Below are 23,583 nucleotides of genomic sequence, written 5' to 3' on the forward strand. Positions count from 1 at the left end.
TATGTATTTTTTTTGTACCACGATGCCAGAGTTTTGATCATAAGTCGGATTTGTTTCCAGTTAGAGTTAGGCTCCGCCAAAGCTGCTCTGTGTCACCAATTCTGTTCATAACTTTTACGGACAGGATTTCTAGGTGCAGCCGAGGTATTGATTGGGTCCGATTTGGTGGATTCAATATTACATCTCTGCTTTTTGCAGATGATGTGGTACTGTTGGCTTTAATGCAAGACGTTTTCAGTTTTTATTACATTTCGCAATAAAAAATAATTATTGCAAGATAATGCAATGTTATTTTAGGAGGAGAACAAACGTCTTCCACTTGTGGTCATAGCTTTCAGTGTATGGTGGAGCTGGCATGATTTTTTTTTTACATTGGATAGATTTTCACATGACCCATCATCTTTTTATTTTTACAGTCTTGAGATGTTGCAGACAAGGACATACTTTGCATGCAAAGGGTTAAGGTTTGTACTCAATGCTAACAGTTAGTTAAGAAAACAAAATTTCATGAATGTATTCAGGACCCAAATCATTTAGTGACTTATAGACCAGTAGTAAAATTGTCAAATCTATTCTACAGTTAATTGGGAGCCAGTGTAAAGCCTTTAGGACTGGAGTAATATGTTCCGATGTCTTTGTTCTGGTAAGAACCCGAGCTGCGGCGTTCTGAATGAGCTGCAGCTAGTTTCTCCTGGTCTGCTTGGAGCATGCAACCCTTCAGTCTGGATATGTTTTCTGTCTGGTAAAAGGCTGTTTTAGTGATTGATTTGATATGATTGCTGAAAGTCAGGTCTGAGTCTATCAGCACCCCAAGATTTCGGACTTGGTCTTTAGTTTTTAAATTAACACTCCTGGTGTAGTGCCTTTAGTTTAATCCTGAAATTCAATTTTGAAGCCGAATTAATGTGTGTGAGACGTGTGTGGTGTTCTCTCTGTAGCATTAGCATTAGCACATGATTGCGTGCATAGCAAGACTGTTTTTTGTGTGATCAGGTGGTTTTGAAACTATTTAATCCCACTATGAAAGGAGAGACAACATCTGGCTTTCTCTTGTCAAAAAAAACAAACAAAAAAAACTGTGTCAAACCTAGTTCTGAACTGATGTTTTCCACATCTTTCTTCTTTGAATTCCCCCATCGTGAAAGCAGACTTGCACCAAATAAAGCGTGAAGAGTGTCGGCGCGCTCCTGTTTTCTTCTCACTCCAATGGCGGCCAGAGGCCATCTCAGAATAAAAGATGTGCCGCTATTGGGCGAGTACAACTGACGTCACGACGTCCTCGCCCCAGCTGGTGACGCAGCGGCCGGCTCTTCCTCGTGGGCGTCTTCCTCCCCTGGGCTGTTCCGGATGAGACGCCTCAACCCCCTCCGCCCCTCTCTCTCATCCTCTTATCGACAAGTAAACGGCCAACATGGATGTCGTCAACCAGGTAAGACTTTCGCCACGAATTCATCCATTTGCTCTTTTGGATTGTTGGATTACAAGTGCGTGCATTTACTTGACGCTTCCTTTGTGGCTAATTTTTTTTTTTTTTTATCAATTGGACATGTTAATGTTGCGTTCTGCTCCATCGGCTATCGAAAATGCTTGTTGCTGCATCGGTCTATTAAAAAAATAATACATTTCACGATATTTGATTTGTGTGTTGTACACACTTCAACATGCGATGCTAATGCAGCTGATTTTTTTCTGGAATGCTGCTGCTGCAGTACGTTTTAGGACACGACGGACGAGCAGGCCTGTCGGCTAATGCAAAAAAAAAAAAAAAAAAAAAAAAAAGGGAAGGATCTCCACAGATGAACGTGCATTTGTGATGAGTGGACATTCTCTGCCACCCCCCAAGATTGATTTCCCCCACCGCACGTCTCAATTAGCCCCACTGTTGCTAGGACAACAAGCAGGTTTGATTTTCGGAAGGGGGAGCCCCCCCCCGCCCCCCCCCCCCCACTGCTGCATATAGCCGCAGTATTGTGGGCCCCCAAAAGAGAAACCCTCACTTCTATCACTTCTTTTTATTTTATTATTATTTGGAGGCGCGTTTTGAGGATTTTTCCCGAGAGATGGCCTGATTTGCATCCGTCGTGATTGCCTTTCTCTGTTTCTTGCACGCCATCTTCTTGTCTACGTTTGTGCGGCCATTTACTTTTTGCCGCTGCAGCGCCTACTATGCGGTGTCGCAATCACCTGCGCACGAATGCAACAAACGAACGCCCCCCCTCCGCATCCTATCATGACTCAAAAGGACACATATTTGACCAGTGTAGGTTTTGCCTGCTTCTGTAAACCCAGGCTATACAAATGGCTGCTGCGACGGTTAATCAGCTTTGTCTAATTGGAATGCTGACAGCGTACGCGCACACATCCACCCACGCCTCATGGGGCACTAAACAAAATATTAGTGTGCGTGTGCTCGTGCGCGTGCGTGCGTGCGTGTGTGTGTGTTGCGTGAAGGTGCTTGGGGAGGGCCCCTAAATCTTAGCTCTCCAAATACTGTGACGTCTTGAGATATGAGTTTAATTCTCTCCATAACTCAAAACGCTTGTACCTCAAATCACCCTCCTCCATTGCAATGGATGAAAATGCCTTCACAAAAAACTCAAAAACATGTTTTTCAATAAGGAAACTAGATCTACCCCGGCCACTGCGACCATATCGAAGTATTCTCGCGCAAGATACTCGTGACGCTGCGTCATCAATAGGTAAATGAGATAACAATGTGAAGTGCTTTCAGTATTGAAGGAAAAGCGCAATACAAGTGACAGCCTATTTACCATCTTTTTAATATTTTACTTTACATTAAAAAACATGTCTAATAATGTAACTGAATAGAAGGTAAAGAAATAAATCCTTTGTTTATCATGATTTGGTGTTTCAATTCATTGTGCTGCACCCTCAGATGTGCCTGCCTTGGCCACCTGGGGGCAGTATGATACAGTCAAATAAGAGTCACAACTACTCTCATTGACTCAGTAGCTGCAATAAATGTATTCATTTTTGTAGAGGATAAAGAATACGTGCCCCTGAGTATTGTGATATAGTTTGTCCATATGTGTTTCTCTACATTTGTGTTCAAGCATCTGTTGCTCTAAGGGTGTTAACACGACAACTATCAATGGTAATTACTAGTTAACCTATCCATAGCATTTTCCATTATGTGTTAGCATTACATTTTTGGGGGTATTGTTAAGGCAAGGCTGTATGGTTGTTTTAAATACACAAAGTGTGATTCTCTTTGTTTTATGTTTAGTTTTACAGTAAACATGAGATAGGAGTGGCATAAAACTCTTTTCTGAAGAATTGTTCACTCTGCCAAAGTGCTGATTATTGTGAAGTTAGTTGAGTTAGCCAGGGACGTGCTGGGACCGAAATTCGGCCCAGGAATATTTGTCGACCAGTCGTGTTGCGGCCAAAAATAATTGGCAACGGGGGGCAGGCGAAGTAATGCGCTGAAAAGTTATCGACTGGCCATCATGCGCTGAAACGTTGTCGACGATGGGGTGTGGCCGTCATGTACTGACAGGAGCGGGGCCTGCAGGCTGCTGGAAATACACCGGCCATTTGGGAAAATGTACATATTTGCCCAAATGGCCAGTGTATTTAATTCCTGATGGCCACCCCCGCTCAGGTTGAATTAAAAAAAAATTCAAATTTGGCCAAACAATGGCCCGTAACTCAAAAAACTTCTAACTTGTATCTCAAGGCACCACTGTACCACCGTTGCCTGCTGTGCCGCCACCTTGTAATACTCTCTGGTATCAAATTGGCCAGATTCTCTGAAAGTCATTAAGTTGGAGAGCAAAAGTGCCGAGTCGTCGCCATTGAGTTTTGACTTTTGTGTTTGTGTTTCCTAGTTGGTGGCGCAAGGACAGTTCACAATAATCAAGCAACCGTTGGGATTTATAAAAGTCCTCCAATGGGTAAGTCGCCTCTCTCTCTCTTCTTGTGTTGCATACATGTCAATGATTTATTCTGACGTGGAAACAGGAGTTCAGTACTTTTAAAAAGATATTATCCCATCCCACTTGATTGATAATATACAGTAAATATCCCATTCGAAATAATTCAGCGAAAAAAGAACAATGAATCACCTGCAGTGTTACCCCAAAATTTCTGCCACCACAAATACAGCAAATAGGTGAGTTTTTCGGTAAATAGCAGAGGATAGCTTCCCCCAAATTGTGAATCTACAAATCGCGAATGTCTGCTTTTTTTTCCTCCGTGGAACCTATTGCAGTCTTTTCACTGAAAAACTCACCTATTCACATTTTTGGCGGTATTTCTGAAACACCCTCAGATGACACAAGATGCCGCCAAAGACATATTTGAATACCAAAATAGTAGCTATAGTAATTGCTGTCAAGGAAGTGTGTTGAAGTGGTGCATCCCAACCGAAAGACAAGCTTAGTATGTCAGGTAGGAGCCAAGTTTGGCCTGGGTTGTTATGGAGAGTATCCATTTGTACATTTAAGTGTATACTGTACATTTACATTTAAGTGCAGCTTTCGAATAATCTGAAAGATATTTATTTTTAATTGTGTTATGAATTAGAAATGATATTAAATGTTACACTCCAGTTTCCTCCCACATTCCAAACACATGCATGATAGGTGAATGGAACACTCTAAATTGTCCCCAAGTGTGATTGTGAGCGCGAATGGTTGTTCGTTCATGTGTACCCTGCGATTGGCTGACAACCAGTTCAGGGTCTGCCGAAGTCAAACGGGATAGGCCCCAGCACGGCCACGACCCTCGTGAGGATATAGCAGCTCAGATAATGGATGGATGGATTAAATGTTATTAAAACGATTTGGGATCTTAAAGTTTTGAAGTATTAATACAGTGGAGCCCACTATTTGCACTGGATAGGGACCAGGCCTGATCACAAATAGACAAAATCTGCAAATAATTTATTTATAATTGTAATTGCCATGAAACAAAAATAATTTGAAAAATATGCGCAAATATGCGTGAGTCTACCGTATAGGCAATTATACACATTTGTAGTGACATTACTCATGGTTTTCCACGATTTGCGTTTATTCTTTGGCTTTCGCTATAAACGGCAGGGCTTTGTCCCTATGTACCACTAAAAGCGAGAGATTACTGTAACAGATTGTTTTATGTTCTTAGAAATGGTTGAAACTACACTCCATCTTTTGGTTATTATTCAATTTTTCAGAAATGTACACTCACTAGACATTTTCTTTCGGGTGGCTGAAGCTCAAACGATTACGATTGCCTTTCTAGTAAACAAACCGTTCCCTGTATTTTTGACCAACGCAGAGTACTTGAGAAAAAAAATCAAAAATAGATGTGTGAGAAATTCAGACATAGTTTACATGATCTTTGAAGAATTGGCTGATTAATTGACCTATCTGTTGCTCGAATTAATGGCACAGGCATTTAACACAAAATATCTTCGGCAAACCTGATGATGGTTTGCTTCACATTCTGTCCTCTTTAGATGAGGCTGTAGTACATTTTTTAATTTTCTTTTCACAACATCAACTCGATTTACAGTATCCTCCTTACACATCCGTTCTGCTTTATTAAGTTTGATTTTTCTTTTTTTTTAGAAATAAAATCATAGATGTGGTGGCCATATTGAATGGGGCAAGTTCCTGTCAAAGGCGGACAAGAAAAGAAGTCCGCTTTAACGGTTATGCCGTTTAAACATTATTCTTGAGAGTTGTGGCATTCCGTGCCCTAAATATGTATGTATTGCACGAGGACCGACTGCGCATCTCACACGTTGAAAGAGAGTCTATCAGCAATGCTCTGTGCGCTCAAATCAGCAGCCTAGTTTATCGCTGGTTTACAGCTCTTTGATGTATACCGCCACCTACTATACTGTAAGCGCAAAGCGTTGCCATGTACGGTTAATGCAGTCCACTGACGCATCCACGTATACACTAGCGTGAACAAACACAAGAGACAGGCAGGGCATGTTTCTGTCAGTCGAAGTATAAATGGACGGAGCGATGTTTTGTTGACACGGAAGTCGCTACGGCTTCTTCTTTTTCTCTACTACTTCCGGTGTATTTCGTCAATCTGCACGTGTCAAAATAATTAGTTCCACTCGAAAGCGTGCTGCATGAACATGCAAGTCCTAATCGGATCAATATTTATAGTGTACATGAAAACAGTGCATCCAATAATAATAATTAAATCTGAATTTTGACAGACTGAGAGACCCGTCGGGAGTTAAACCAGTTAGTGACGATTACACTGACGGACGAAAACCCACTTCCATCAATGCGCAGCTCGTCATATTTTTTAAGTTTCTCGTTATTCGTCCGCAAAACAGTCATCGGGAATAACGGACCTTAAGGCGGAAGTCAACCCAAACATATTTTTTTCAAGAATATGTTCCCAGCGGGCCCACTAGTTGAAACACGGCATTCTGATTAATTTTGCGTTTGTGGAATATAAGTTAAGCAGCAAAATGCACTTGTTTTTTAGCCATCTCTGTGGGCGGCCATTTTGTCTTCTGTCGATTGAAAATGACATCAGAACCGCTCACAACGACCAATCACGGCTGATCTTTTCTCTGAATCTGAGCCGTGATTGGTCATTGTGAGCAGTTGTGATGTCATTTTCAGTCGACAGAAGACAAAATGGCTGCCCCCAGAGATAACTAAAAACGAGTGGATTAACACTTATTCCACAAACGCGATGTTTATCAGAATGCCCTGTTTTAACTAGTGGGCTTGCATAGAACATATTCTTGAAAAAAAACATTTTTGCGCTGCCTTACCCAATTAATCAGTACTGTTGGAATGCCCACCTCTGAATAACTGTATACTATTCACCCTGCTCATCTAAAAACAGATCTACATATACTGTATTTTGAAATCTTTTTTTTAATTTCATTTTCATTCTTTAATCTTAGTCCCTTTCAATGTAACTCAGTTGTAAGATAAGAAGATAAGAAGGCCTTTATTGATCCCACAGTGGGGAATTTTCAGCATTCAGCAGCAAAGATATAGGTCACACAGAGACGGCGGCATAATGTAGCCATTAATGTATAACATTAACAGCAAACATTCAGAATCACACCTATGTAAATATACGCAGTAACCACGTGTATATACACATGTATGTACACACCAACATACATCTACATATAAAGTACCGGTATGAAGAAATGTAGTATCGAAGTATGAAGTAATGACTGTATTGGTCTATTGATGAACCGTTTCTGGGCGCAAGCCCAAACACAACACGTTTTTGTCATCATTTTCAGATCAGCAGTAGTCAATCGCATTCTGCCACTAGGATGTACCCTGGCGTACAGCATATTGTTTTCAAACATGATGACGTCTATAGCACATCCTTTTTTCACAAGTATTCCTTGGCATCACAATCCCTGTAATGGCAGTAGGCCTGTGCAAAGGACACCAAGTGCGGGTGGGGGCGGGGGAGTTGATGCGGGCGGTCCTTGCCTGAGTCATTTACTAGAGGACGTGACCTCTGCGTTGTAGCGTGCTTCATTTCATTTTCTGTTGGCAACCCCCTTGCCGCACGATGGACCCAGCAAACTGCGGCGTTGGATGAAGCCATTTTTGTTGTTGAAAGGCAGCAGGGTGGGTTGGTGGTGAGCGGCAATTAATAAACACAGCTGTGCTTGCGCAGCATCTCGTCCGAGGTGGCATTCCCCTGTGGCAAACATGCGCTATGTGTTGGTTGGCTCCGCGCTGACGAGCCTTCGGGGTCCCACGTAGACGTTCCTTTACGCTTCAGATGACAAGAGAAACAATCGTGCTGGTAATTATCCACGTGAGAGTGAAGATGTGTCGTTCTCATGATTTTCTGCAAATTCCATCAAAACAATGAATTAAACCAAACCACGCAACCTCTTGCGGCTTTCTAACTACACAAATTACACGTAACAAAAAAGGTTTATTTCTGTACGTTCTTTGATATGTTTCAGGATGCTGTGTTTCCTGATGGTGGTGGTTTTGAGGGGGGCTCGAAAGAATTTTTGACATTAAAAATAATTTTCAATGGGGGAAAAAATGATTTGATGTACAACAAATGTAAGTTGCGAGGTTTGTCACAGAATCAAATTCGTAAGGTACCGCCATATTCCTATAATTTCATCCAAATGCTCATAACTGATGAAGAAACGTGTTCATGTTACACAATTGTGAACATTTATGGAAGCTTGAGTGGTGAATTGTTGTGTGATGGGTGATTGGTGGAAAACAAGGAAGTGAAACATGGGGATCCATTTCTTCTTCTGCTTCTTCTTCTCCTTCTTCCTCTTTATTATTATTTTCCATACTATTTTTATGCATCCATTATCCGAACTGCTTATCCTCACAAGGGTCGCGGGGCGTGCTAGAGCCTATCCTAGCTGTCTTCGGGCAGTTGGCAGTACACCCTGAATTGGTTGCCAGCCAATCGTAGGGCACGCAGAGACAAACATCCGCACTCACAATCACACCTAGGGGCAATTTAGAGAGTCCAATCAACTTACCATGCATGTTTTTTCTTTTTTTGTTTCTTTTAATATGGCTATTATGAACAATTTTAGTTGGCATTTACTGGCAGATTTTGTCTATTCACAGCAGGGCTTGGTTTCTATCCTGACCAGAAGGTGGCAGTGTATGTGAGGATTAAAGAAAGGCAAAATCCTGAGGCAGTTTGTCCTAATTCATGCATGAAAGATAAACACATTGCAAATTGTCCCTATGTGCGGCGCAAATGCGTCTGAAGGCAACTTTGCGCAACCGTTTCCTGCGTGTGTGACTCACAGAGCGTTGCCCACCTACCCGCCCTCTTCCTATCTGGGAGGAATCATGCTGACAAAGAAGCCATTTGACGGATGTAACAACGCATCCAGTTCCCAAATAAAGCTCAAGTGAAGTTCAACCATGCACACTTTGGGAACAACTTGTGCCTGTTTGCCCGCCTGTCGTTTGATGTTGAGCTTTAAAATCTATCACCAGTGGATCTGGTTGCTGTTGGTTTCTTCAATTTTATGCTTTGGTCAGTCATGGTGTCTGTTTTGTGCGCTGCGCTTTTTTTGCAGTTCTAAATTAAGAATCAAAACAAAGTCACATTCCTAGAAAATCGCAATGTCCAATACCTGTCAGCACCATGTTGTTGACCCCTGTTGTAACGTTTTCCGTTGCCATCTAGTGGTGGGGGTATGAAGTGCACTTGTATCTCAAATGTTTTGTTTGTATCGTGACAAAATATCCGCCACGCAAAGGCTCATATCTGAGTCACGTCAAATATGTCTCAGGGTGCCGCTGTATTTTTCCATAACGTGAATATTTGTTCTCTATATGTGCCCTGCCATTAGCTCCCCACTTGTCCAGTCCGTACCTTCCTCTCACCCAAATGCGGACAAGCCTGATAGGAAATAGAAGAATATTTCATCTCAAGGTCGCATTGGTCCCAAGCTTGATCTGATCCATTCTGATGTTTGCCCTCTCAAATGTCACCAGCAGCTTCACATTGTCTAGTTTACACCCAACTCGTAACATTGATTTTCTTGTGTGTGCCATTGACTTGGAATTGGCCGATGAAGTGTGAGAGAAACAGTAGCAGGCAGATGGTTTGTGTGTGTGTGTGTGTGTGTGTGTGTGTGTGTGAGAGAGAGTTTTTCGAGGGGACTGTGTGTCTTCTCACCACAGTCGAGCTGACATTCATCCAGCATGCCAGCACGGATAGAAACCAGCCTCTTGCTGTGTGGCGCTGCCAATAGCGTTGCCATGGCACCGAACACCGTCGCCTCTCTCGATCCCGGCGGGCGGCTCGCCCTTCTCCAATTCATCACTCCTCCTTCCATTCAAGCATCACCATAAAAGTTCAGCTATTGGAAGGCTCCCGTTTACATTCAGATTTGACTTTGTATTGTCATGTTGCAACAATGCCGCAGGAGGCCAAAGCGCCATGATCCAATCTGCTCGTGCATACCCTTCTATTACTCTGGCACGCTTGATTTAAAGTATTACCTGCTGCCGTGATAATCTCTTAACCAGCAAATCCCGGCCCTCACTATGAGTGAGGGTTTTCTCCTCCGCTTTCAAAGTACAGCTGGCACACCAAATGCTCATGGTGGGCTTTGACATTCTTGGAATCTTGGCTGTCTTTTTCCTTTTTTTTCATGTCGCACTTTAAAATATTGTATTTCATGAAAACATGCAGTAATGTTATAATTAAATAGAATATTTGTTAAAACTCGAAAATGCAACATTTGTTTTGCCACATGTTTTGCTTTAATTCAATGGACATTGTGCTGCTCCATTGTGTGCTCCACCTTGGGGCGGTCTAATAGAGACATACTTTATACTGTATATTAAATGGGTCGAAACTACTCAGTAAAATGGGATGATATTAGCCGTTCTTTGCAGAGGATAAAGAATATAGGGTATGTGTTTTAGTGCTGTTATATTATCAGTCTATATGTTTCTCCACCATTTGTGTTCAAATATGTGTTGCTTAAATATTTAGAACTCTGCACTACTGATGCTACTTCTAAGTTGGTCTATGGCATTTTGCATTGTGTGTTAGCATTAAGCTAGCGGACTTAAAGGCAAAGATATAGTATTATGTTCAGTTTGAAGAGTTTGAGTGCAAAACCCTTTTCAGTGGCTTTTTTTTTTGCAACCATAAGAAGAGAAGTGGTGTGACACTCACTGTGACTCACAATGAGGCAGTGGTGTGCTGCAAATTGTTTAGTGTGTGTGTGGTCACGTGTGTGTGTGTGTGTTGTGGCTGGCTTTGCAGTGGAGTATTTGGTGACAGATGGTAGAGCACCTCACTCAGATTAATAGCTGGATTTCCCGTCCAATCGGCTCTGGCTTGCAGCATAGCGAGGCTGCGCTGGTAAAAATAGTCAGCCGCATCTAATCTGTTGTGCGTCTGCGTAACTCGTGAGGGTTCATCTTTGCATTCATATTGGTTTGTGACTCACAACAACACTCAGCTCAGTGCACCTACAGCAAAGTAGAATGGATTAGCAGCCCCGAGCAATATTTTGATGAAGCATCATAGAAACAAATACAAACAAACTACAGTGGTGCCTTGAGATACGAGCAATACGACTTTAGACTTTTTCAACATATGAGCCGTTGGTTGGACGAATTTTTGCTCTGAGCTATAACCGCTGTATTGTTGTCAGCAAACTCGACTCTCTTCACAAGGAGCAGCAGTTTGTCCAAAAAAGGCTTCATGCTGTTTATTGCCCCTCGCAATTGAATTTTAGAATCAAGCTAAACATAAAAAAAAGACAATTACGTAATAATAATAATAATGATAATAATAATGATAATAATAATAATATTTGTATTCATAATTTTAATAATAGCATTAATAATAATGCTGCTAAACAATGCTAATCTCTATAGGCAAATGAAACTCGAATTAAGGGTGTCGCGTTATAGTCCTTTATGCAATGGATATTTGAGGACAAAGGGGCATTAACACATGTTGACAGGCAATATACTGCAACAATACTCATAGGCATATATTCTTTATCCTCTGTGAAGAAAACTAACATTACCGCGGCAAAGGAATAACTTGTGACCGTCTACATGTGCAATACAGTAGACCCAGATGTTCTTCAATACGCAGGCATATATTGTCAGTAAGGGTTCTCCATGAAAAACGGGGGGTGGATCTCCCCCCGCAAAACAAAAATATATATATAGAAATATAATTTTAAAAAAAAATGTGCATCATATATATATATATATATATATATATATATATATATATATATATATATATATATATATATATATATATATATAATATAAAAAAAAATCCATCACACAAATCCACCGAATCTGTCTGCCTGCGCCTCCATCAAATACACTAAAATCATATTACATAACCCGCGCTACCATTTAGACCTGATTTTGGACTCATTTTAGTCCACTCTGTACACTATACCAGTGTTTTTCAAACTGTGTGCTGCACACTGGTGTGCCGCGAGATATTGTCAGGTGTGCTGTGGGAAATTATGTAATTTGTGTGCCTGTGCGGTCTAGCGCCTGGCAGCGTAATCATGTCATTACTACATTGCAGTACTCTTCCATACCAGCAGGTAGCAGCAGCAGCAGCAGCAGGTAGCTAATTGTCTTTGTTTAGAGACAAGCGAATTAGTGACGCATGTTTATCCGTACAGACCCATGTTTCACACTAATATGAAACATTATAAAATACTATTTTCTTTGTATTCATTTAATTCCTTGTCAAGACGTTATAATATAAAGTCATTCTTCGATGTTAAAAAAATGCTTATATAATCAATATAACACTTATATTGTTCAAATAGGTTTTTTTATTTCACTATTTCAGCTGGTGGTGTGCCGCGGGATTTTGACTCAAAAAAGTTTAAAAAAAAACTGCACTATACAACCAAAGGAAAAATAGTAATCGAAGCATTTGCAAATGAAACTGTAACCATGACAACCTTCGCATGAAGTGTTGATCACGCTGAAGTTATTTGCATTTTTTCACAGATTTTGCCTGTTGCCTGCGCCGGCCTGTTTTGTGCCAAGTTTGTTCACACGCATGCCTGTATGGACGTACTGAGCCGCTGTCAAATGTCCACCCTGTCTTTCCCCTCACAGATCTTTGCAATCTTCGCCTTCTCGACATGCGGCAGTTATTCCGGCATGTTCAAGATGAGTGTGGAGTGTAAAAACCGGTCGGAGAGTGATCTTGGCATCGAAGTAGAATTTGAATATCCATTCAGGTATGCCCTTGCTGTTCTTGTTATTCATCATGTTTCCCAATTCTGTAGCTCATCCACATGAGTTTCTGCTAACGATAACACCCATTATTAGGTTATAAAAAATACTTAAATCATAGAACCGAATCGGGAAGTATGGGAATGGCATGGCCAATCGTTGCCCTATTTAACTAAAGCAGAGATTCTCAACATGTGGTACATGTACCACTAGTGGCTCCAACATTAAAAACTCAAAATGAGCACATCAAATATCTTTGGAATACTCCAATACACTGTTTGTTTGTTTTTTAATAAATAATGATGAATAAGTCGGGCAATTAGAGCAAACATCACAGTCATTTTGACGCATTGGGGAACCACTCGGAATTTCGGCTCGTACGAGCTTTTATTGCTGGATACTTTTCACTGAAACTTCAGACAATCGGAGAAGGCTTAGCTGACAGGGATGGCACTACACCAGGGCTAGGTGGGGCCATAACCCGTAATGAATGGAGGCCCAAATTAAGACCCTCCAGAATTGTATTTGATATTATGAATTATATCTCAGCCCCCATATATCGGTCATGCTCCCCTTCACCCCCAGGAGAGAACAAATCGTGCAGCCGCCCCTGTTCCCTCAGTAGTAGACGAAACCAAAAAGTGAAGGCGGTATACTGTATTGACAAATAATTAAGTTGTACCGTTTATTCTTCATTTGTTGTTTTTGACCAGATTTTCCCTAGTTGATGTCACCCAAAAATTTGCATCAAAAAGGCACATTTTTCAGACACACACAAAAAAAAAATCTCACACGAACCCGTCATGTGATGCGAAATTCTTGGTACTCAGGTTAAAGTGGCCATTCCACCCATTTTCAAAGACTTTTATTTTTGGGAAACCTTGTCACATTGCTACTTTAATAGAATAAAAGCAGAGTATACTGTAACTGTGGGTTAATAATTAAGTGGTTGAGGAAACTGTATGTTTCCTCTGCAATGATGCCAAGGCCACAGTTACAAAAATCACAATATCTACAGTATGATCTATGTCTTCAATTCTTGGCAAGGAGCTTGTAAAAAAAAAAGGAAAATCTGGAGTGCACAAACTCCTTTAAAAAAAATAAAACTCACCTTTTTAAGACAACCGCAATTGGTTTCTCAATGTTTCAATTGCAAATCCCAGCCTAGTCGTCACTTAGGTGAAGCTCATATTTGCAAGCCGCAATATTTGAACTACAGTTTGATGAATGATTTGTTGACTAACAACAATAAATAGGGGAGATTTCATTATTTATTTTAAACTTGTCCAATTTGTTGTTCTTGTTTTTTGTCAGGCTCCATCAGGTTTACTTTGATGCCCCCACTTGTAAGGGGGGGAACCCTGAGCGTCTATTCCTGGTCGGCGACTACTCTTCCTCAGCCGAGTTCTTTGTCACCATCGGTGTCTTCTCTTTCCTCTACTCCATGGCAGCCCTCTCAGTCTACTGTTTTGTCCTAGAAAAGTACCGTGAAAACAACAAGGGCCCCCAGATTGTGAGTCGGGGCATGCGCATTACGCACATCTCAGCAGGGGAGAGCGTTCCTTGGCCAAATTTAAAAAAAAAAAAACTCTTTTCTCTGAAACATTAAGGATTTATCATCCATTTATTAATGTCAGACAGGCTATTACTACATTTTGTGAAGATTTGTAGTTCATCATTTTGATACAGGCAATTCTTCTGATGATTTTGTTGGCCTGGGTCAAAATTGATTTGGAACATCCCGTGCGCATGGAAAATGAACCGTATGTAAGGCTTCTAAAGTTGTCGGTCTCAAACGTGACGCTTGTTGCCCCGCAGGACTTTGTAGTGACAGCAGTGTTCGCCTTCATGTGGCTGGTGTCGTCTTGCGCGTGGGCCAAAGGTCTGTCGGATGTGAAGACGGCCACCGACCCTGAAAGGGTCATCACTCTCATCACAGCCTGCGACGAACGAGAGAATAGCTGCCGCGAGGTCTACGACCCCAAAGTCTCTGGACTCAACACCTCTGTGGTAAGTCGCATGCGCGGACCGACAATCGACTCATTGCCACTTGGACTCGAGTCACCGTGACTTAAATCACTGTGTTTATGACTTGGGGCATTGGTTTTAAATATAATAAAAAGAAGGCAAAAGCAAATTAAAGAAGACAATGCATTACAGGTTGCAGTGTATGCAATGTGCACAAATTTAGGCGTTCAGCTATTCAAGTATTACGGATTACGACCAGAGGTGGGCATTTTACTAAAGTTTGCCGGTCTGTCATTCGTCATCCGTAAGTGGCCTGGGGACCAGTCCGTCATCTGTCACTCTGTCATTTTTTCAAACCCAACCAAACTGTAATTTTCTGTCGGTCAGTCCGTAATGTTATTTTAACCGCGCTTCCGTCAGCAAACGTCAAAGGTCCGTCAGTCGTCAACCCGTGAATACCGGAATAAAGTTTCCATGACAATAAATTAATTTTCTTTGAATTCTTTTTCTTTTTTTCTTCCTCTTCTTCTTCTTCTTCTTCTCATTCATTTCTTCTGCTTCTTCTTCTTCTTCTTCTGTCTTTTAGCGGCTGGCAAACAACTTTTGATGCATTACAGCCACCTTCTGAAGTGTGGGCCTGCAAAATACCGTTTCACAACCTCCTAACCCCACTCTTCCCAAAAATAAAAACACAAATGTCAAACTTAACTGACATTCTCTGTTAAACTGTCTCTGTATTCAAAGCTACTTTATTACCTCTTAGCTCATTAAAGTTGTCACTCTCAGCCTGACTACTTCATGATTCTCTCTTTGGTGAATACCGCTGCCTGCATATACGTACAGTCAATGCAGTCTGCTCATGGAAGCATGCCGTCATAAAAACACACACGAGACAGGCGGGATGCGTTTCCGTCTCTTGTCAGCAAAACGGGCATCCGTCAATGATGGACTGTGAGGTCCGTTGGGACTTGACCAGGTTAGTAATGATTACACTAATAGACGAAAATTCACTTCCGTCATGTACTTAGTCCGTCTTTGTTTGTATCTAACATCAGCAAAACCAGCGTCTGTCAGTGACGGACAGACGGATCGGTCCCTCTGTCAGACAGAATGCCCATCTCTGGTTACGACGATATTGTGTATACGTTCAAGTACAACGAATGAGCATGATTACAAAAGTATTTTACAGTGTATTTCACAGCTATGCAGGCCAGTCTCTGTACTTCAACTTAAGTGCAAAATGTGAATACTTTATTGAAAGCATATCTCGTCTTGTGCGATCTACAGGCTTTTGGCTTCATCAACCTGATCCTGTGGATAGGCAACCTGTGGTTCGTCTTTAAGGAGACTGGCTGGATGGCGGCCTTTGCGGGAACGTACATGCCGTCGCAGGAAAAGCAGCCTGCCCCTGATTCCTTCGCCCAGGGCGGTGGCTACGGTCAGCAGGACCCGTACGCTGGCTCCCAGGGAGGCTACCAGCCCGAGTACGGCCAGCAGGGGGGCTACAACGAGGACGGGGGCTACAGCCAGGGCTACGAACAGCAGCCCACCTCCTACTCCAATCAAATGTGAGCCTGTGTGCTGATGCCACAGCTGCAGGATGGTGAGTGTTTTCACCAAAAGTCATCATAACAAAATAATGACGATGACTGTCCTAATTTGATATGACAGTATACCACCACATATTCACGTTCACCGTAGAGGGGTTCGAGCTTTCTGCTAAAAGTAGTAATATATCCCACATTCTCATGCGGTCCCATACTGGTGGGCAACCATTTTGTCCGGCCGGACCAAATAGTAATCGCCTGTAGGCCGGTCCAACTATCATTTTCAACGGGCTTCCGTTAGCGTTTCCGACTAACATCTTCGAGAAATGACGACTAGCAAAACTGCCATGGAAAACAATTGATTAAATAACGAACGGCCACTGGCTAAATGCTATCATACAGTAATAAGCAGACATGCAAATTGAAAATTAGTACCGATGTTACGATAAATTATAAACCTTCAAACAAAACACGGGGAGTAGTCCAGAGTGTTGGATACTAATCTTCTTGTATGATATCTATCAGAGCTGGGCATCGTCTATCCGTCTATAAATTCTGGGCGATATTTCCGTCCGACCTTCCTTAAACAACCACAATTATGCCATTTTTAATATTCAATTGAAAAAAAAAACCCCACAAATAATTTCATAATTTACTGAAAATGTAAAAGTATATATTTTTTCTTGACTCTCACTGGGTGGGCAGTCTGTCAATCTGTTCACACCCAGGCCCACCCAAGGCCCCTGCACCAAATACAGAAAAAATATCAAATAAAAACAACATACACACACACAGTGTGGTGATCTGTGAAATAAAAAGAAAATGGGGCACATGTCACTGCATCAGTGCACTGTTTTATTTTTATTTTTTTCTTCGTTTGGCTGCGTGTGACATGGTACCGGTAAAGTCTGTTCTTGACGCCGTTTGGCTGAGTCGGACCGATCGCGCTGGTCTGGAATATAGACGGGAACTCATCGACGGACTAGGAGCAGAGACGAATGCCCACCTCTGTTAACAAAGATGTGGGAAACAAACAGCACATCTGCGTTAGAATGTGAAGCTCTCTCCAGAATGCTAACCGACGGCAATGTTTGTGCCTTGCAACCAGAGCAACAGTTAGCGGTGAAAAGGAGGGGTGGACAGCCAGTCTCTTCGTCAATTGCTTTTCTTTTGGTTAGACGTCAAATCCCTGTTTTTTATTGATTTACGGAAGTCAAAATAAACCTTTTCCGCCCTTTCCTCCAACTGTTACATTCAACAATGACACACGTACAAGTCATGATGACAAATATTTTTTGTTTTGTTAGCCAGGCTTGCTCACCAATATGTCCGCTGTCAATGCATTGTGGGAAATTAAGAAAAGCCCGAACCTTTCTATTCCTGAAATCACCTATTTAGTTTTTTTTGTGCTCTTTCTGTAAGCCAAGATGGCACCAAATCCCTGACTAAATAGGAAAGTAATCATTGTTGTCATGTTGAAGTGATCCATCTTTGTACATTAACGTCTTTGTATGTCAGGGAAAAGCTAAATTTAGCCTGGGAAGCTATACAAAATCAAGTAATCTGTTTTCCAGTTTTGAAAACCTTTGTTCACCAACACGCCGTGTTTACAGGACTTGCCCAAACTAAACATTGCAGATGTACATCGACTTTGCAAGTCCTCCAAAACACCAAGCAGCAATTTAAACAAAGGTTTGAAGATGTATGCCTCTTCCTAAAGTCATAGATATGACGTTACAAGTCAATATTCTTCCAAACAGTGTGGTTACTTTAAAATAATATATACAATAGGTTTTGTGATGCGTGTATTGTATTAATGTTAGAATATTTCGTTATTTCAACAGAAATTGTCTAACCGTTTTCTATGATTGTTAAAGTTCTTGTTGTAGTTTAAAAAAAAAAAATATTTACAGTTATTTTAAATCTGTGTTAGGCACATAAAATCCGCCAGACATCGGAAGTGGCTGAACTACCTGCTTGAAATCCATAAAGAGGCAAGGAAAATGCTCCAAGTGAAAATGTTAAAAAAACAAAAAAAAAAATCATATCAGTGGTGCAGTGGCAGCTCTAGACAGTTTTACCTGGGGTGGCGAAGGGGTGGCAGGTTCTTCAGTTGGAGGTTATAATCCCCCACGCACAGCCCCCCCCCCCCCCCCCCCCCCCCACACACACACACACACACTCACACACACTCACACACGCACACGCACTGTAAAAAAACCCAACTTGTATAGTTTTGGGCTAAAACAGTAATGTAAGTTGGAACAACGTTAAAATATAAATTATTGACATTTATGGCTACAATGGTAAGGCCTAGATACACTAATCCGATGTCGGACGGCAGTAAGCGTCAGGACGTCGGATTGCGCTGCCTGATTGATGTAGAGAACACCGTCGTAACATCGGACCCCGTCAGGAAGCGTCTGGTGGGCGTTTCAGCATGTTGAATCGGCGTCTCCTCTCTCAGTCGCGCACCCCTTCAATCCAGCGAGTCGCGTGATGCATTCAGGAACCTCGGAAATAACACCACTTAGCAAAACACAAATGTCACCACAAAACAGTTAACCCCAATTCGTTACAGTATGTTATTTGTCTCAAAAAGGTGTATCATGTCTTTTTATTAAGTCAAAGCTTTTAACTTCTTTCTTCAGACCTTGTGCAGTTTCGATGATCAGCATTCACCTTCTTCAGAGACGATTGACAGCACGTGTCAGGAGGCAGCCGGCATGCGCGACTGCCTTCTGACACGCCTGCTGCCAGCAACACCAAAACTGCACAATATCTGAACAAAGTATTTTATTTGTGTTTGTTTAATTGTAGTTTTAAATTGTAAGATTACTATGATCTCGAAATATTAAAACTATATATCGTTGCTGTCGGCCGAAAACCTCGGAAGACCAAATATGATCAAATTCATTCTGATGGTTGGTCCCTACTTTGTCCGGCTGTAATTTTTATGCAATTCTAGCCAATTTAAAGCTGTGAAAATAGCAAATACTCAAATAAAGCACAACGAGTGAAAATAGTACGATTCGATGGATGACGTTGGCCTGTTTGTTTAATTAATATGGATCGATGAGATGCTTCGTTGCAAAAAGACCCCCCTCAATCGTGTGTCATCGGGTAAGTCTGTTTCATCCTATTATGCACTTTATAGATGCACGGAGCGGCAAATATCTTCATTTCAGATGTCAATAGGTGTTTGCAGCTCCCGGTGTTTTCTTTTCCCTGGAAACTGGAATGGCTCTTTGAGTATTAAAGGTTGTCAACCCCTGGTATAGGCTATGCAATAACAATTCTCTAGGGCTGCCTCAAACAATTTTGCTTTTCGACTAGTCACTAAATGTAGTCATGATTTGTTGACTAATCAGATCATACTGTATGTAAATAGCAGCATAATGCACCAGTAAGCAGTTGCTTTTATAAAACCAACATTAGCTTACAGCCTGGATTCTTTAAGGTATGTGCAAACTAAAAATAAAGACAATTACGGTAAGATAATAGCGCAATCAACTTTTATTACACTTTGCAGCTTGTAACAGCTTTCTTGACATGTTAATACTGTAAATGATAGCGCAACTTAAATTGGAGGTGATACTGTGGCCTTAACATTTTTAGCTGAAAAGGTTTAGTGCATTTTAATGGAATCAAAAATATACGCCGTATGCATAGTTGCGCTAAGAAATTGACTACTATGAAACGATCTATGAATACAAAATGCAATACTTGTTAACATATTTCGCTCTTCTCAGGCTTCAAGCAGTTTTAATGTAGAATACAGTGAAATAAGATGAGTGAAATTAGGAAACTGTGCACTAAAGAATACTAAAATACTTGCACCGTTTTTTTTTATTTTAATGTTTTCACCTTTATTTATCCAAATGTTTTGTTTTGCTTGAGTAGGAAGTATACGGTAGTTTAGAAGGATAAAATCGAAATGAGGTATGCACCCGAAATGGGAAAAAAAAAACACTCAAAGATGGAGGAGCATTTTTTTTTTTAGCAGTGTAACAAAATCATGTGCATGTGTTCCATTGCCAATCCATTGAAAAATGTGTTTTTCAAAGAAAAGTTGCCTTTTTTTTTTCATTTTGAAATGTTTATAAGTGAAGCCGTCATAAATCATTCAAGAGCGGGTTAATGAATACTCTCCTTCCTGTCGTCCTCTTTCCAGGGTGACCTTGTGATTCCGGCGTTCAACCGCCGCCTGCGTTTCTGCACTCGTCTGTTAGTCTGTTTGTGTACATGTGAGTTGGGCAAGTGGTGGGGAGGGTGGGGGGGTGGGGTGGGTTATACGTGGGAGGGCGGAATGGCCAAAAGTGGGTCGTGAACACCTTAAGAGAGCAAAAGTAGGTCAAGGGAGGGGTCAGGGTGGGTTTGGGTGGTTGGTTGTTTGGAGTCTTTGCTGCAACATGATGTTTATTCTCGTGATGTATGTAACTGTAGAAGACAACAGAGGGTTGTCTGTTTGGTTATACGAGAAAAACTTGAATACAAATACCAAAACATTCATTGACATTGAACATTGAAAAGGAACACTTGTCATGGATAAAGACTTACATTTATGGGGGTGGGTTGGTGGGTGGGTGGGGACATTGTAGTTATATTTAACTTGAGAGAATGTATTGTCTGTGCTGTGTAAATATCAACATGCTAATACAGTATATATGTTTCTATGTTCCCCATTGAATAATTGTGCACTCCATATTAGTTGTTATACAACAAATGTAGAGCACAGAGTTATTCAATTGGATTGGTTTTGGTTCTGTCTCGGAGCGCACAGTTTGGCCTTTGCCCTTCAACTCCTCTCCCGTCACACCGACATAAATGTTTTTTTTTAATTCACCACATCAACTTTTCATTTTATTTTTTCACTGTCAATTTTTTTTAACTGTTGGATGAGGAGCAGGGTGAAGGCCGATGAGATGAATACATATGGAAAGGACTATAAACGACATTTAATCACGCCACCTTGGTGGGGCGCAAAAGCTGATGGGTGCAGCAGGCACAATTTGAAGGAAATAGGAGCGGCGGGTGTGGCTTTGCATCTATACATTTCTATTACCAAATGTACATTTTCACCAGGATTAATCCCCCTGCAAAATTATGTGAGTCGATGAAGATAGGAAATTACAATGGAAGCGTATTGCTGCAACGCCAGAAAAAAAAAGTTCAGTGTCACTTTAATGTGGCTTTTTAAAGTTTATGTTTTAGCATGATAGTTACCCATTCCAACAAGATAAAGTTTCCACGTTTTAACGTGTTAAATTTCACATTTTAAAGTGGTTCATTGTCATGTTATACTGTGATAAATGTCATGTTTTAACATGATATATTTCATGTTGTAATGTGATAAATTTCACAGTTTAATGTGATAAGTTTCACATTTTAACGAGATAAGTTATCATGTTGTAACTTGATTATTTTACCCTTAAACCAAGCAATTTCTTCCGGCTCGGGTCACTGGCGAGTCCTATATGGGTTTATGTGTTTTTATATATCAATGACTAACTACATAACTCTGTAATGCTCTAAAAAAGGCCAAGAGTTTAAAAAGGTTTAAGATAAAATAAGAAGACACACATAACCTATCACGTTAAAAGGTGAAATTTCCGATGTTGTAATATGAAATTTCAAATGTTAAATCATGGTACTTATCAAAGTGTGGCAGAATACGCTTAGGAAATCCCTCAAAAAGGAGATTTATTATTCGCACCACATGCCCCCGATTTAATAACAAATAATTAGGTGTATAGAAGGTGACATTTAGCAATAGCAGTGCTTTCAAGTAGATTGTTTCCCACTTTATTCATTTCTCTGCGTGTATTTTTCCTTCCCTGTAAAACGGATTTACGAATATTTCCAACTCAACATGTCAAGATGACATTATAGTGACTTACTTGATTGCGTCTTCTATTTCCTGTGCTCTTTCACAAACTGCTGTTGTGTGCTTTGAACATTATTAATCAAGCGGCGAGTGTCCGTTTTAGAAGTGCGTGTGTTTATTTGTGGTATCGGCCAGGTTTTGTCAGTGAATTTTGTCCTATTTGTGAGGTTCAGAAAGTTGTAAGACAGCCCTATCGTCCACCCCCTCCTAAACTGTGGGTAATTGAAAATAAGGTAGAGTACATGCCCTGGAAAACGTTTTAAAGTAGTCGGGACAAAATGCCAGACATATTTATTCTGCATCCGAAATCCTTCTTTCTCGCTTCTCCTTTGAATGGCAAGTGAAATTACTGCATGCATCGTCTTCCTCTTATCCTAGTGTCCCTAAACTTATTTGGGCAAACTCCACAGTGACATGACGGCATGTTAGATCCATCTACAGTCCTACACAAAGCACAATTTAGGCAATAATGAGAATTCAGCAGCCCTGCCAGTTGTGTTTGAAATGGTTGCAGCTGTGTCATCATTTGTAGTTTTGCTTCCACAGACCACATCTGAATGAATCCTTGTCCATCTCCAGTGTTTTGGTCCAACGCTCAGCCTTGGATTCGTTCTCTTCTTTACTTCCACCTTTTCTCTTATCCCCCAACAAACACAATTTTCTTCTCTCTGTAGCTCTTATAAATATGATCAAATGAAATATACTCTGTTGTTAGTGGTGAATGATGTCTTGTGATACTCTCTACACCTTTGGATAGTGATGTGTTTATTGTGTATGATGTATACATATTAGTATTTATGATAATGATAAGTCAGAGAAGAAAAATACCCAAGGCTCTCCAGAATTCTGCCGTATTCTTACTCTATGGGCTCCATGTGAAACAAAAGTGAAATAAACTTGAAATTATTCTGTTGAAGGTTAAATGTGTACTTCTTTTTGAAGTGATCTGCTTTTTTCGTCATTGAAAGTGTTTGAATGTTTTATAAATGAAAAAAAAAATACCCACAATTAAAAGTCATATTTCAAAAATGATACTATTAAATTTGAGGGCAACAGTTTACAGTTTCAATGTAAACACAATCTTTTCGGCCCACCCATGTGCATGTGTGCATGTGTGTGTGTGTGTGTGTGTGTGGGTGTGAGTGTGTGAGTGTGGGTGTGTGCGTGCGTGCGTGCATTTGTGTGTGCGTGCACGCAGGAGACCCATTTCATTTTTAAAACAGAAAGATGGGCCAAGTCATTGGACGAGGTTAAAGAAAAATAGCAAAAATGTAAAATTGTTCATTTTAATAACATAATTCAATACTTCATTTCCATGTATATTTTATTTATAAATAAATGTATCATCAATGAGATATTAATTATTTAATTAAAGAAATCAAACGTTAAATGTACATTTAAAAATGGTTATTTTACATACTGTGTATATGTTCATATTATACATAACGGTACTTTGAAAAAATATATT

The 23,583-nt window shown here is 40.7% G+C and overlaps 1 protein-coding gene across 1 annotated transcript; it reads left to right on the forward strand.

Moving 5' to 3' along the window:
• The first annotated feature begins 1,286 nt into the window (after window positions 1-1,286).
• sypb (synaptophysin b) lies at window positions 1,287-23,038 on the forward strand. The gene is made up of 7 exons (XM_086031811.1): window positions 1,287-1,429; window positions 3,852-3,917; window positions 12,594-12,718; window positions 14,028-14,226; window positions 14,532-14,723; window positions 15,969-16,284; window positions 20,403-23,038. Exons 1-6 carry the CDS (start codon window positions 1,412-1,414, stop codon window positions 16,251-16,253), a joined length of 885 nt encoding a protein of 294 aa, XP_085887937.1. The 5' UTR covers window positions 1,287-1,411; the 3' UTR covers window positions 16,254-16,284; window positions 20,403-23,038.
• The last annotated feature ends 545 nt before the right edge of the window (window positions 23,039-23,583 follow it).

Source organism: Filicampus tigris, chromosome 1 (genome assembly GCF_054856515.1).
Source record: "Filicampus tigris isolate MCC_2025a chromosome 1, RoL_Ftig_1.0, whole genome shotgun sequence".
Taxonomy (NCBI): Eukaryota; Metazoa; Chordata; class Actinopteri; order Syngnathiformes; family Syngnathidae; genus Filicampus; species Filicampus tigris.